At 34.6% G+C, this 17,246-nt stretch overlaps 1 protein-coding gene across 2 annotated transcripts in view; it reads right to left on the bottom strand.

Moving 5' to 3' along the window:
- LOC138703290 (post-GPI attachment to proteins factor 2-like) overlaps positions 1-11,513 on the bottom strand; it is a 159,036-nt gene extending 147,523 nt beyond the window's left edge. For both annotated transcript variants that reach the window (XR_011333077.1, XM_069831055.1), the window contains exons 1-2: positions 11,262-11,513; positions 7,905-8,256 (exon numbers count right to left, since the gene is read on the bottom strand). Coding sequence is in view for 1 of the 2 variants with exons in the window: in XM_069831055.1 (XP_069687156.1) it covers positions 7,905-8,096 (192 nt within the window). In the remaining variant the exon portion in view is untranslated. The remainder of the gene's footprint in view (positions 1-7,904; positions 8,257-11,261) is intronic.
- Positions 11,514-17,246: the final 5,733 nt, after the last annotated feature.

The raw sequence follows: 17,246 nt of genomic DNA, 5'->3' as shown, positions 1-17,246 counted from the left end.
TCTGAACCTTCAAACTGTTGCAACATTAGTAGAGATTACTTTCCACTTTGTCCTGACAGGAGCCTGAACCTCTATGCCGACAGTGAATTTTCTTAAGAAGATTTTGCAATTCATACTGGATGAAGTGAAAGGTTTCTACAAAGAACTGTACACATGGCCTACAACCAATAAAGATAGTAATCCAGTGGAAGCAAAGACTGAAAAAATAAGTTTATTAATGTTCTGACATACAAAATGTCTATTCAGCCATGATTCCAAACTCTTTGATGATTAGTCATTTACCAGATAAAATTTGGAAAATTATTACATTTAATGAGTTATTAATGTTATTATGTTCAAATCATAATATTTACCTTAAATTGTTATACTATAAAAAGACTTTTATCACTAGAATAATTTATTTTTAAAACCCCGCAAGTGACAAAAACAAAACTTTTGGGAAATCAATAAAGTGTTTAGTTTAATTAATTTTAATTTAATTGTCAAAATGTATTTAACAAATGATATTAGTTGCTGATGTTAGGTTTATTCACTATTAGTTGTGTTTTATAATATACATAAAGCCCCCCCCCCCCCCAAAAAAATTAGTTAGGATGTTATAGGGTTATCCAATAAACAAATGAAATGCAAATCTAGTCTTTCAGGTAAAGCTCCCTGTAAAGTAGATTTGAATAATTTCAAGGGAAAAATTGTTCCGGGGCGGGGTATCAATCCCGGGACCTCTGGTTGAATGTACCAGCACTCTGCCAACTGAGCTTCCCAGGAACTCCACCTGACATCGTCCCAACCTTTCCCTTTATATCCACACACCCAGCCCTGGAACAATTTTTCCCTTGAAATTATTCAAATCTGCTTTACAGGGAGCTTTACCTGAAAGACTAGATTTGCATAATATATACGTCACTGTGTACGTTAACAGAAAACCACAATTCCAAGCCACACAGAGATTGTGTGCACTCGATGTGGGTCCCTGGCGTTTCATCAGCCCACGCGAGTTGTGTGGATATAAAGGGAAAGGTTGGGACGGTGTCGGGTGGAGTTCCCGGGTAGCTCAGCTGGCAGAGCGCTGGTACGTTCAACCAGAGGTCCCGGGATCGATACCCTGCCCAGGAACAATTTTTCCCTTGAAATTATTCAAACAAATGAAAGTAAGCAAAGCATTGCTATTTTTCTAAGTATTAGAGTGACTGAAAGTAAGTATGAACAAATGTTATAAACTGTGTAAAAACTACAGTATAAAATCACAAAAAAAAAATTTTCTGCAGCAACATACATTTTTCTTATTAAGGCTTAAAAGGAATGAAGTAGGCCTCATTGATGTTTAGATTGTCAAAATCAATAAATGTTAGTTTATTACTCCATGTATAAAACAGTTTTCTACATTACATATTTTACATGTAAATTATATGTAAAATATGTACAGCTAATTTACTCGCCCAACCCTGGCCATGACTAATGTTCTCGGACAAAGCAAACATTTCGTTTCTTGCAGAAACAATTTTGTTTCCAGCAAAAACATTTTAAGGAAAATGCTTTTGGGAAAACAAAATTGTTTTCGGTTACAGCAAAAACGTTTATACTTTAAGCAAATAAGTTTCTGCTTAAAACAGTTTTGCTAGATAAGTGTGCACACAGCCTTAACAGCAAAGCTAGAACATAAAGTAATATTATCAGTATACATAATGGTGACAATAAAGTCGGAAAGGTCATTAATTACTATTAAGAATAGCACTGGACCTGTAACTGCACTTTGTGGAACCCCATGTGTACAGGTGACACTCGATCAATCATCACCTATTGCAACTAATTGTCTCCTGTTATGAAGATATGTTCTAAAAATATTAAGTGTATTCCCCTGAATACCATAGAATTCTAATTTAGATAAAATTAAAGTTTGATCAACGCAATCAAAAGCTTTGGTGAGCTCATAAAATGTGATATTAACTGGTGACGTACTTTCAAAATTTCTTAAAATTTCTATTATTACACTCGATCAATCATCACCTATTGCAACTAATTGTCTCCTGTTATGAAGATATGTTCTAAAAATATTAAGTGTATTCCCCTGAATACCATAGAATTCTAATTTAGATAAAATTAAAGTTTGATCAACGCAATCAAAAGCTTTGGTGAGCTCATAAAATGTGACATTAACTGGTGACATACTTTCAACATTTCTTAAAATTTCTATTAATAAAAGCTCTATTGCATTCATTTGTTGATTTTTTTTTTCCTAAAACCAAATTGGTTAGTACTAAAAAGATTATAATTTTCAAAGTAATCAGAGATTTGATTGAAAATTACATATTCAAATGCCTTAGATAGCACTGGATTGATAGAAATTGGTCTGTAACTATTTGGACTTGATCTTGTGCCTTTTAATAAATTGGAATTATTTTCGAAATGTTTATTTGATCTGGAAATATACCTTGTTTAAGACAAAGATTAAACACACATGTGAGAGGAATATAAATTGCATTTAAAACTTCAAAAAAAAAAAAAAAAAAATCATTGGACGTATCATAAACATCTTTCGAATTCGATATTTCGTTGTTATGTTCCAAACCCCATAAGTGGTGACCTCTTCCAATACAAAAGTACTCAAGATCATGTCATTTCTGGTTAGTAATTCCATAGGGGATAGCTCAGAAAGTTGAATTTTGGATTTGTGTCAACAAAGTTAAAGAAAAATTCATTAAACTCTTCTGGCAATATATTATGATTGTTTATTTGATTTAGCCTGTTACAAGGGTTTTTCTCTTGTTATTAGATGCCAGGCAGTTTTACACTTATTATCAGAGTTTTCAATTAATTTAATATTAAAAGTCAGTTTCGCCTGGATTAAATTGCTTCTATATTTTCTTAATATTATTTAATTTATTTTCAACTGTCTGCAAGCCAGTCTCATAAATTTCATGTAATGTTAGTACGAGTAACTGGGTAGGCCTACCATTTGTTTTTATATCTTTTACTATTAAGTTTATTTAGTTTTACATTGTTCACTTCGAAAAATAAACTACAATTTTCTAAAATCAAATTTTAAAATGTATTAAAGATATGAACAGTGTTTGGTTCTGATCCATAAAAAATGAGTTTCCAGTCAATATTGCTTATATTACAACAGAAATCAAATACTCCCTTGGTAGTAAATAGGCTATAAGTTCTTTTTCACAGTTGAAGCATTTGCTTATATTTGCCTATCAAATTAATATTAATTGCAACATTAAAACACTGTAGTCTGAATATGGAAAATTATTTACCTGATGTAATAGAATTCCTGCTGACTATTTATGAAAACGTTATTGAGGCATGCTTTTCTTCTTGTTGGTGTATAATTACCACAATAGAAGTTAAACTGTTTTAATAGATCAGTAATGGTTGCTTTATCAGTTAAAATACCGAAATCTGAATTTACGTCACCCATGATTACTATTCTATAATTGGGCCATTTACTGAGTTCTTTTAGAAGCTTTTAAGCTGTATTAAAAAGATAATTGAAGATCCAGTAGGAGATCCATAAATACAAATAATTATCAATTTATAACAACAGATGTTACAAAGAATCGTGTCATCTTGTTACTTTCTTGAACATACAATTTGTATATGGTAGAAAGATTTATTTTACCTTATTCAAGGGATTTCATTTATGCTGCGCAGGATAAAATAACATTCTGTATCTTCAATTACATGATGACACCAAGAAAGTAAGAAAATTAAATCACATCTGCATATAACTATTTTCACTTGAACATACAGTTAAACAGTCCTTGTTATTGAATACTGAATCTATCAGAAGAGACTGTTAAAACACATTTTTCAATTACAGGTACAATTAAGTTGAACATCTAATTCTCTATGTATGATATATGCAGTATTACTGTGATGAAGTCTTCAAGGCCAGTCAAGAGAAACAAGAACAATTTCTGTGCATCTTATCACTCATCTCACTAACAGCAAGCAGTATCAACTCAATAGTAATTGTGTAGAAGACAACCTCGTCATCACTGTCATCACCATATTATTTTCTGCAATTCCAGTGTATACTTTCGGTTTTGACTGGTTTTGTGTAGGTTTGTTTTTCGGTAATTTCGAAGAATGTAGTGCTCAGACTATGTTTATTTCAGTGTATAGGTAATTGGGTGCAAAGAGGAACCCAACCCCTCAACATTTGTTCTGTAACTTTAATTCCATTTCAGGAGTCACTCAGAAACCCCCAGGCACTATGCACTCAATTATACATGCACAGTAAAAAAATCTAACCTGAGCGACACATTCTTCATAATTACCTGGTGTTCTCACAAGGCAACATCACTTAATGTTAATCAAACTTCCAAATAATGACGATACAAATGAGGAGAGTTCGGCCGGCACAGTGGATTGTGTCCCAGCATAGCTCAGTTCGAAAGAGTGCTCAGCACACAGAGCTAAGAGGATTCGATTCCCAGTGCCAGAATGAATTTTTCTCAAATTAATAGGTAATTTATACACCATTCGAAAGAGCATCCTGAAATATGTTTTAATCTCTAAAGCCTGCGATGCACATATGAACCAGCTAGGGAGAGTTAAAGAGGCGGGGTGGGGGTCTGCGCCATCCAATGTGATTATGTTTGACCTGGTGGGTGCGAGGACTGAATAAGCATGAAGCAGCATAAAGAGCAAGCAGCGATGGCAAGCAGTGCACTTCCTAAACATAGCAAGGAGAGATTACATACATTAAAAATAATAAGGAAACACAAGTCTACGTTAAGCATAGGTCTAAACAATTTATACATCATTTTTGGAAATATAATTCTGGGACGTATTGAAATTGTTAACTTTTCACAGCCTACTACTATTATATTGTGAGTGTGTGGGTGAGTGATTGGAAATTTTAAACACATTACAATGATAGTTAACAGAAAATTGTTCTACACACGAATGTTTCTTGCACCAACTACACTTTACCAAAGAGAGTTGATGACACTCACTTTCTTTCATATGAAATTCACATGTTCCATTGCACTTATAACACAATGGTCAATCCTGTTTTCAAATGTTTCGTTTGTGCTAGTTAAACTTGCTAATTTTCATCCACATCTATGAGACAAAGGGAAGTGCAGCAAACATTGTCGAATGTTGATCAGTGACATGCATTTGAGAATATTTTTACATTGTTGCAAGTTCACATCAATGTTATTTAACACTACAAAATCACATATTGTTGGTCCATTGTTTTGAACATTCAGAAAAAATGCCTGTCTAATGGTTGCAGTTTGCAGGTTGTTTTTGCAGAAATTATATGCACTCTTAATTTTTTAGGTTCGAAATTTTAAATGACAAATATTTCATATACTAAATTCTTATCTCTGTGAGACTCTCAGGAATCGAGTTACAAACAGTTCGAAGTACCAACGTGAGGCAAAAGTGCCAACTCAATAGATGCACTGAAAAGTTCGCTCGTCATTTTTCGAGATTTTGTCCATCGCAAAATTAAATTATCAGCTTTGAACATACCCTGCTAGACACCTTCGCTTTGTGACGCTGATTCCTGCAGCACTATAAAGAGACAGGGAAGGAGACGTCCTGTGCACGATACAGTTGGCATAACTGTAAACGAAAGCTCTGTGCAATCTGTGATGGGTAATACCACAAACCACTCTCTTACCACAGCTAGCAAGTGTTCTGCTGGAAGGTGTTTGTTTCTTCATTGATGCCAGATTGATCTGCAATATATATATTGTTAGGGTCGTAATGTTTGATTAGCAACTTTGTTTCTTCCCACCAGGAATGCAGTAGATTGTGCAAGAAACTTTTGTGTTTCGAACATTTTTTTTGTTAACTATCATTAGCATTCACAGGAGAATGAATTTTCTGAAGGGGAATAAGTAGAAACTGTCACATTGGTGAGTACGTGTTTGATTTTACGTTTGTTTCAAGAATTTCATATGCATTCATTATAATGTGTTCAAAATTCCCAATCACTCACCCACATACAATATAATATAATAGCAGTAGGCTATGTAAAATTAACAGTTTTAATACATCCCAGAATTATATCTCCAAAAATGATATATAAATTGTTTAGACCTATGCTTAACGTAGACCTTTGTTTCATTATTATTTTTAATGTATGTAACCTCTCCTTGCTACGTTTAGGAAGTGCACTGCTTGCCGTCACTGCTCACTCCCTACGCTGCTTCATACATATTCAATCCAGGTGTCCACCAGGTCAAATGTAATCCCTGTGGATGACGAAGACCCCCACCCTGTCTCTCTAGCTGATTCATATGTGCATCACAGGATGTAATATTAAGAGATTTAAATATATTTCAGGATGCTCTTCCGAATGGTGTATAAATTGTTTGGAAGTTTTCTTAACATTGAGTGATGTTCCCTGTTCAGTCTCGTTTTAGCTTAGTATTTACGTGATTTCTGGTTTAGGTCAGATTTGGCTTTCACAAGCTAGTTTCAATTTCTTTATGTTTGTTTTGGTTTGTAGACAGAATTAGGTACTGATAGGAAAAGGCAGAGAAAAAGAAAAAAGTAATTAGAAAGAGACAATTAAAAGGGGTAAATCTTTACAAAACAATTACCAAAGAAAGGCGGACAGCAAGAAAGGGCACATTCTTAGACACTGTGAGTAAATGCAAGTGGCACATTCTTAGGAACTGTGAGTAAATGCAAGTGTGAAATTGGCGCCAGCATAGAGATACATATGACCCTACTAGAAGCCAAGGATGTAAATACACTAAAGTACAGAAATACCCTTAAAATTAAATAATACAACTCAATTTTATTATGTTCTCCACAATAATTTCATTTCTCATATGGTGCCATAAAAAGAGAAAATGGAAAGGTGGCATATGTGAAAAGCTGGAGCCTTCTGGGCAATTACTGCATCTAAACATTCATGTCTGTTATGAACATAATAGTATTAAGTGCAAATTGCTTCATTTATGAACTACAGAGGTGTGAAAATTATTAGAATAATCTTAATTTTAAAGGTTTTTTTTTAATAGTTCCTTCACAAATATTCATTGAATTGATGAATATTGGTATATAATATTACTATACTGATGTAGGATATATTTATTACTAACAATGCCGGAAAGCATTGTTGTACATAGGTATTTTTCTTATTTTACAATTGTTACGGGAATTCAGAAATTATTATATTATGTTGTCGGAATTGGAAACATAAAAAATTAATTAAGAAATGCTTTAAACAAATTGTTCTTTGCGTTTACATTGTTGTGAAGGTTCGAATGAACGTATACATGTTTTGTGCATATAATTTTTTATGTTTCCAATTCCGCCTACATAATATAATAATTTCTGAATTCCCATAACAATTGTAAAATAAGAAAAATACCAATGTACAACAATGCTTTCCGGCATTGTTAGTAGTAAATATATCCTACATCAGTATAGTAATATATACCAATATTCATCAATTCAATTAATATTTGTGAAGGAACTACTAAAAAACCTTTAAAATTAAGATTATTCTAATAACTTTCACACCTCTGTATATACTAATATATATATATATATATATATATATATATATATATATATATATATATATATATATATTTGTTAAAAAAATTTAAGCATGTAATGTGTTTTATGCTTTATACTAAACCTATATCTGAAAATCGGTAATTTCCCAGAATGTATCGCTGCACATAGACCAGTCTTACACTAAACCTAAACTTAATGTATACTAAAACCCTAAAGTAACCTACCTAACCTTTCCTGAATCTGTGACAGGTTAGGTTAGGTTAGGATAGTCTAAGGTTTTAATATACCTTGCATACACTAAGTTTGTTTAGTGTAAAACTGGTCTATGTGCAGCAACACATTCTGGAAAATTACCGAAAATACTATAATTAAATATACATTTATAACAATAATGTACTTACTCGACAATGTGTTTCATGGATGTCATCCTGTTGGAAGATGTAGGCAGTGACAAAACAGATGAGCAGTGCACATAATGGCAGAGAGACAGTTACAATACAAAGCTGACGAAAACTTATCATGAAATAGACTGCTGTCTTACTGCAAACTGAATTCCCTTCCATTTTTTGACTGATATCCTCAACCATTACCATTAATGGTAATTTGTGACTTTCTACTTTCAAGCAGCAGGTAGCAATAAAAACTTTATTACATCAGTCATTTCACACAATATATGTAATTTCGAATTTGTATCCATGATTAAATATTCATCAAAAGTAATTTTTGATGAAATAAATCTTCTTTTTCTGCCACCTACAAGAAAAGAAAAGCAATACACTATTTTCATTACAATTTATTATTATGAAAAACCTTTACACTACTACTTAACATAAAAATAAGTAAAACATTAGGCTTAAAACAGTCATTTCAACATTCACTTTAACAGCCTCAGTGTTATCTTTAAATTAGTAGACAAGACAAGTCACCTACATAAGTTACATTACATTTTTTTCAGAAATAATGCAAGGATAATGGAACAATAATGAAAAGGAACATTATAGCAATGAGGTAATTAATGTAGACTACCGTATCTAACATGATACTACACAGCAGACTAAAAGATTGCAGTTCAAATACGGTAACATCATTAAATGCAAAGGCCAATTTACAGTACCGGTAATATAACAAGATGACAATGACAACAAATTTACAGTAAATATTTAATTCGACAGTAACAATCTTAGTAGGCTACTAAGTTCAAGAACATTAAAATACTGACATCTGACATACCAGTAAGTGTTTCAGTTGTACTGCACAACTTAAGCCTAATTAGGTAGGCTATGATGATTGCCAACTAGCCACAAAAGAGCCTAGCTTTGTGTAGGACTACCAATAGGAGACTGAAAACCTCTGAGTGCTTGAATGAATCAATCGTAAATAGGGGTAACTGTAAGTGATTTCTTAATTTAATCGAATTTAAAGTTCCTAAATGTAACAAGAGAACTAATTAGATATTTTTGTTACGGTGTACTTGGACAAATTAATCTAATACTTAGTATTCTATACAAGAGTTATTAGGCCTACTATAATTTATTTTTCTACAGCCTAATTATACATTTTTTTTCTGTTTTCAACAATACATTTAAGTCTATCACTCTTAGAAAATCTAAGTTTGTAATCAATTTCTAGTATTTATTTTTTAAACTTTTAGATGCAAAATTGCTACCTACTACTATGTAAGTAGCGTACTTTATCTATTTATTATTGTTAGATAAATTAGGAAAACTACATAGGTAAATAACTAAATAAATATATAAAATAAATAATGAATGCATGTATTTCAATATCACAGCTATATAACAATACAAACACTACTGCGATCTCATAAGTTGATCTATCAGCTACAATGCATAATTATTCCTTACTGCATTACATCAATTAGACAATCCTTACTGCATTATATCAATTAGGCAATCTTACGTTTTGTTCATCATTGTTGAGTAATGGTTAATATGTCTGACTGCGAAACGAGTGAGCTAGAGTTCAAATCCTGGTTGAGATTTTTCGAGGTTTTCCTTCAACCAATTGAAGCATAATTGATGGGTAACTTTCGGCCTTGGATCTCGGACTCATTTCGCCATAATTTCTTCATTATTATTATCATTACCACAGGCAGGTTAAGTTCATGGTGCAATAAGAGAGCGACAGTTTGGCAACAAATGGAATGAGTGGAAAGCACAATAAGCCCCAGGATGCGGTGCAAGCCTGTGGTTTATTGTGCTTACCACTCATGTGCAAGCCTTCGACCCCCTTTTCGGTAAAAGAAGAAGAAAACATCTTGAGTTTTAGAGGTATAAATTCTGGAAGAAGTTTTGGTAATTCTCCAGAAAAGCTATAGGCTACTAAGGAAGGCAAAATTGTTTGTTTCACTAGCTTATGTAAGATGTATACAGTGATAAACACATGGTTTTAGTCAGCAGCCAAAGATACTTTCGACACAAAAATCGTTCGATACTTACCAGTATATTCTGACGCACTATTGCAGCCCCTACGTCACCCTGCTTGGTACCAATAAGCTCCTGAGTCTATAGTATAACCACATTATACTTCATATATGATTATGATATAGAATGTATCTACAGAGACCCGAAGTGTATATAATATACCTGTATTTGTACCTTAACTGTAACCTGAAGAATTTTTTCAGCATTTTTCCTCGTGTCAGTGACTTTTTTTGAAGTGCAGAATTATACTGAACTTTAAAAATAAAACAAGAAATGTCTCAGGACTCAGAAGAATATAGCGGTCGAGAGGTCCAGGACGAAACACTAGAGAAACGAACCACTTTCCTAGTAATTCATCCTGAACCCCTTCTATGTTATGCTGGTAATTAGTATAGGGGAAAGGGATATTCTCCAGAAGAATTACACTAAAGGAGGCACATCTCTCTTCCCCCTTTACCAATTACAAACATAACATGCGAGAAGTCCAATATATTGTCTATTTCCCAAGTGTATTGCGTCCTAGACCTCTCAAGCGTTACAGTGGTAACAAGTAGGAGGGAACAACAGTACAATAAAATATAAAAGTATCACACAGCTTTTATGTTGAAAGTATCGTGGCTACCAACTAAAACTACGTGTTTATCAATACACACATCTCACAGAAGCTAATCAAACAAAAAACAATTGAGCCTCCTTCAGCATAGCTTTTCTGGAGAATTACCAAAAAGGGGGGGGGGGGCAGAAATGTTATATTATATTATATTGTAAGTGCTTCATAGATTAAGCATGAGTGAAGACGAGGCCAGTTTATGACACTTCTTCACGTCTCAAATTTGGCATTGTAAAGTATGACAAGTTGTCTCCAAATTCTTTATTGGACCTTATTATGTGAAACTGTCACGACGTAGTGCAGTACTTTACGCTTGCATTCCAAACGTGCACAACCGTTAAGCAATAAACAGTTGGGTAGTTACAAAATACAGTATTTCTAAATTTTGATGTGCATTACAGCTACTCTAACTATGCGTCAACGACTCGCAGAATGAAAGGTGAAACATCTGCAAAAGTAAATGTTCCACCACAGTTTGTTAGATATCATTTCAACAAAATCTATTACTATAAAATCATCGACACAAGACTGCTATGCGCCATTAGACAAACATATATTATTGACAGTATCTTCCTATAACCTAAATTCCGTAACATAGTCAAACATCAAATAATGCCCTTCTCAAACACCCAAGACACCAATTAATCACCTATCTTATTACTTATTGCTTAGCCTACCAACACACAATATAAATAAATTTTTACCACAACTGCTTCCCACCACTTGGTCGAGTTCTTTTTACAATGCTACACACCACAGACCACACAATACAACAAGAATTATAGTGCTATATTCAGAAATAGCGATGATTTTCTCTGTTTCATACAGGTACGTTTAATTATGTTCAGCGTTCGTTGGCTACTCTGTGCCATAGACAAATAACAGAGCTCTGTGCACTTGCACTTTCCCCTTTTCCTAATTTCCTTTGCCGAAATCGTCGTCTGCTAACAACGAGTTAGAAAAGAGATTATAGAGTGGCCAAGTTGTCGTGTAAAGCGCTCTTTGCGGTGTCCTCCGAAACACGGCAGATATGAAATAAGCGCCTACCGTTATAAAAAAAAAAAATCTTACAACGTTGCGTATATGGAGCACTGCCTGCTCGATCGCATCCTATCCTATAAGCAGCAGAGGCCCGCGAATAGGGATTATAAAGACTGGACACTGAGCGAATTTTCCTGTGTTTTGTCACAAGTCGTCTATCTTGTTAATTGGTTAGAGTTTCAGTTGATATCAACCCTTCCTCTTCAATTATGTAGAATATTATAATCTTTGGTATCCGCATGGTATCTAAATTCCGTCGACACGAATGCTTCCAACGGAATATAAATTTGTTTCAACTATGGAAGGTGGCTCTGAATGAGTATAGTATAAATCTTGTGGATGTCATTTCGATGGATTGAGTTTATGCGAGTAGTTGTTTGGGTCGGCGATGTTTGCATTTCCTGTTTATATCTTATCTGCCAAGAGAATTTATTAGTTTGTTGTTGATGAGTGCTGCCTTGTGATAGAGTTTATTTGTGATTTTTTGTATATATTCGGAGAGATATTCTATTCGGAGGTCATCATGAAGTTGTCGTGTACTTGTTCCCCATCCACTGCCGTGAATGGTTCTCAATATTTTGTTTTGGATAACTTGTATCTTGTTCATGACGGATTTGCTAGCATATGCCCAAGCTGGTGCTGCGAATGTTATCATACTTCGAATTAAGGCTTTATAGACATGTAATTTAGTTTTATGTTTTAATGCTGGAGTTTTAAATAGTGGATATAATTGAAGAAATCTACCCATGGCTTTTCCTGTTAACTGAGTGACATGTTGGTTCCAAATTAGTGTTTTATCCATAGTTATTCCCAGATATCTGATTTTTGGGGTCCAGTTGAAGTATGTATTGAATAATTTGAGTCGGGTCCTGGGTTGGGCTTGTCGTTTTTGAAAAATGATTGCAGAGCTTTTAAGGGGATTGATTTTAATTTTCCATCTGTAGGTCCATGTTTCATAATTATTTAAGAAGTTTTGTAGTCTATTGATTGCAAATGGTAGGTTTTCTGCGGTTGATAAAAATGCGGTGTCGTCGGCATATTGAAACGTGTGAATATATGGTTGTGTAGGGATATCTGCTGAGTAGAAGTTATAAAGTATAGGTGATAGCTTGGATCCTTGTGGCAAACCTGCGTATATGTTATACTTTGTTGATGAGGCACCTTGATGTAAAACTTGAAATTTTCTGTTGGAAAGGTATGACTTAATAAGGTGTATTAATTTTGGGTTTGTTCCAACTTGAATCAGTTTACAGTATAGACCTGTATGCCATACAGTGTCATAAGCAGTGTAACATCATCGCAGCATACTGTTTGTTGTTGAAAGCAGTGGTGATTGTTTCAGTTAGACGGAGAAGTTGCGTTGTTGTGCTTCGTCCTGACATAAATGCAAATTGTTCATCGGGTATATGTCGCTGTAGATGTGGATATAGTCTGTTATATATCACTCCTTCGTAGATTTTTCCAAGTGTGCTAAGCAAACCGATCGGTCTTCTGTTTTGTGGTAGTTGTGGATTTTTTCTGGGTTTGGGAATTGAAATGATATTTGCAGTCTTCCATAGTTGTGGGAACGTTTGGAGTTTTAGTGCACTATTGTATATTTTGGTAAGGTGAGTCAGAGCGTTTCTCGGTAGGTTTCTCAGGCATTGGTAAGTTATTTTATCGGATTAGAGTGTTCTTCTTTGTGGTGCTTTTTTGATAGATCTACTAATTTCAGAAGGTGTGGTGTGCACAATTAACCCATTTGGATAGGTTTGGAAGAACTGCCTTGTTGTTTGCCGGATATGAGCGTGTTGTTGTGTGTAGTTTGGATGATCTTGATATGTTTGGAACTGTTGAAAATATGTGGATGCAATTATTTCAGCTTTTTTCTGTTGGTAAATAAACCGGCCCGTTTGGTCCAAGTATGGGATGATTATCGGAATTCCTGTTATGAATTAGGCGTTTAGTTATGTTCCAAATTTTGTTGTCTTTTTCAGCAATGGAGATATCTCGTTCAAAAGTTGCGATACGTAGGTCTAATAATTTACTGTGAATATAGTTCTTTAGGAAATTAAATTGTGCTATGTCACATCTTCGATGGTATTTATTTTTTAAATGTTTGGCCTTTCGTTTTCTTCTTAATAGTTCAATTAATTCCGGGAATTCTGAAGGTATATTACGACTAGCTATTGTTGCCTGCGAAGTTATATGTGCCTGTCTGATGGTATTAGTTAAGGTTTTACATGCCGTTTCTAGTTCTTCCTCAGTGTTGATTTCTACGTTACCTGGAACAGAATTTTCAAGGATATTTCGGTATTTTCTCCAGTTGACAGTGGTTGGTGGTCTCACATTGTATGGCAGTTCAGGTGGTTTCAAATCAACTATTGCTAGCACCGGATTGTGATCAGAGTTTAACTCATTATTAGTGGTTATATAATTTATAGTTGCATCAGATTTATGTAGGAATACATCTAAGACATCAGGTTGGCAGTTGACGCGTGGGGGATAGTGTGTGGGAGTTAATGGCCCGTATATATTGTAATCATGGTCATTGGCATGTTTGTGTAGCGTTTTCCCGCGCTGAGTGTTTAATCTGCAGTTCCAATTTATATGTTTAGCATTGAAATCACCTCCAATAATGAACGACGGATATTGTTCTAACAAGGCAGTTAAATCTTGTTCGGTCAGTGGTACACTGGGTGGTGCATATACGGACCCAATTATTATTCTTTCATTTACAGAGTTGATTGATATAAGCACAGCCTGTAAATATTGTAGATTGGGAGAATGGACATAGCTATGTACAATTGCAGATTTTATGAGTATAGCTACTCCTCCATGTGGTGCATTTGGGCCGTCCGTGCGATATGTTATATATTTCGAAATATGAAATCGTTGATTGGGCTTTAAATGGGTTTCTGTGATCAATAGTATATCAATGTCATGTTGTTGAAGGAACGTAGGTAAAAGATATTTGTCACGTTGTACACCGTTAGCGTTCCATGTCATAATTTTTAGTGGTTGTGTGCGGTGATAGTATATTCTATTTATGGCTGTTGTTTTTGTTCTGTAGATTCAGTTGGTAGTATTTTGTCGAGTATCGTAGAAACAAAGTTCCAGATAATTATGCTTTTATCTATGACAGTGGGTGTCATTTTGAGTTGGATAAACAGATTTGCTAATTTTTTAAGAACTCTCTAATGTTGACTACCTGAAGAATGTTGAGTAAATCTTTTAGTAATTCACTGGTAGATGTATCATTAGTTGCTTCCTGTTTTTGGTTTGTCAAAGGACGTGTCCATGCAAATGTTTTATGTGTTTTAGGTAGTTGTGGGAAGTCACTTTTTTGTGGAATTGAGTTGGTAGTCTGGGAATTCGTTTTGATAAGATGGTTTTTAGTGAGTTTCACCTTAATCGGACATTTGGAGTAATTTGCGGGGTGATCTTGATTGCAATTACAGCATGTCGCTGGTATGTTGGCTGGTTTCGTGCAAGTGTATGAAAAGTGATTTCCTGCACATTTCACACATCGAGAAGTTAATGTACACCACTGTGCTTTATGACCAAACGATTGGCATCGGTAGCATTGAATTGGTCCTGTTTTTCCAATATAATCCTCTATGGTAACCCGGTAATGTAATAATCCACGAAGTCCTTTGATATCAGGAACGTTGTCAATATGTTTGTAAGTGACAGCCCATAATGGTAGTTTAATCAATTCGTGTTGGGAGCCTGTTCTGATCGATTTAGTAAGCTGTCGGATGCTTGTAATGGGATAGTTCAGTGCAAGTAGCTCATCTTTGATTTCGTCTGACTCTATTGTAGGGGGTAAACCCCTTAACATGACTTTGTGGATCTGTTTGTCTTGTTGACCGTATGTAAAGTATTGGTAATTTTTGTCGTTTAGTAATTGAATAATCGCTGTGTAGTGCTGTTGAGTATTTGTGAATATTTTCAAACCTTGTCTTGTGTATTGAAACTCAATGTTTTGTATAAAATTTCCCAAGGTAGTGTGAAGTTCTTTTGTAGGCACTCTTGTTACTAGTACAATAGGAGACGGTTTGCCTGTGGTGGTTGTTGAATGGCTTGGTTTGGCCTTAACTCCAGATGGACCTGGTTGATTTATATTTGTTATCTTTGATGCAGCAGTATTCGGTTGGTCAGAAATTTTGCTATGTGATTCTGGTGCATTTAGTGTTGTTTCTGTTAGTGATTCATATTGGTTTGATGTGGCAATTGTGAAAGTAGGTTGGGTTCGTTGTGTTGCCGTCTTTTTCGGTGTTTGGTAGTCATTTTCATCGTTGGGATGATTTCTTTTATAGGGTTGAATAGTGTAAAGTTGTCCAGTCGATGATATAAATGTTCCAGGTTCTGGGGTTGCTTGAACCATATGTTCCGATGTATTGTCTACCACAGCAAGAGTATAAGTCATATTACCTGAATTTAAATTGGCCTCGACAGGAAGAGTGAGTATCTCCATTGCTGAATTTTCCTGGAAATCTGTGTAGATTTTGTTTGTTTCTTTCAATTCTTGTTGGGAAGTGTCAGCCATTACGTTATCCATGTTGGCGCTGGGGTCGGTGTCCGGAAAAACCACACTAATACGAATTAATTGTGAAACACTCATTAATTATGTATTTACGATAATGGTTACAATATAAAGAAAATAAACTTTTGAGAATATAGCGCTAATTTAATATATCGTTGTAATAAATACTTAATATAAGTATACGCGACGTACTAACGAACTACTCACTACGATAGCACAATCGTGTCTGTGTTTTGTTTCTCAGTGCGCCAGTGGCTAGTTCCACTTTCAAGCGCTAGAGGTAGTGTAATCGAGCATACGCGATATTAATACTTGAGAATAGAATTAAGGCACAGGATCCAAACATCGCCTACCTTATTACATAATCCAGTAACGCTTTGCTTCAAATATATTCAAGTTAACAGCTTTTCCTTATTTATCAGTGACAAACTAGTTGTAATAATAATATTTTATATTTCAGATATCATAAATTATATTATAAAATAATACAATGCATTATAAAATTAAGTATCGAATTCGTTTAATATTTGTATATAATATAATATAGGTATATGGTTTTACTTCTCGTAAAAGTTTTGTTTTTCCATTTTCAGCGCTATCAAATCATTACATATTTTAATTGTTGTAGGGGTCAACGTCTGAACTCTCATTATAAAGGAACTCTAGAGTCTGGACATTACAGTTAATGAAGGATTTATTATTTTATGGATCCAATTTATTTTATTTGAGTACATAATGTACCTAGATGTATTAATTATATGTATCATATTTCCGCTGTGTCGACTGCTAGCTGGTGTGATGTCAGCGCCAACTCTAGGGAGAAAGCAGAATCTGACGCTCTAGCTGGCTTGAAGGTCATTGAAATCGGTCCGGCTACATCAAAGGTACCGACGCGAAGTGTCCATTCTTTATAATCCCTATTCTCTGTAGAGGCCGGGAAACTGACTGGAGACGTCCGTGAGCGGGCTTACGCTTCGTATCGTTTGTCCGCCTGCAACCCAAAGACGTTTTATAGTTTAACCTAGACTCACTACGAGTGCTGTTCCTCGACCAAAAATTGAACACTTTCGCGCACCTCCATCTTGGGGCAGAGAGCCATGTGACTACAATGTGTTTACAT

Source organism: Periplaneta americana, chromosome 7, assembly GCF_040183065.1.
Source record: "Periplaneta americana isolate PAMFEO1 chromosome 7, P.americana_PAMFEO1_priV1, whole genome shotgun sequence".
Classification (NCBI taxonomy): domain Eukaryota; kingdom Metazoa; phylum Arthropoda; class Insecta; order Blattodea; family Blattidae; genus Periplaneta; species Periplaneta americana.
Note: the sequence above shows the minus strand (reverse complement) of the source record. Positions and strands in the feature narration are given on the sequence as shown.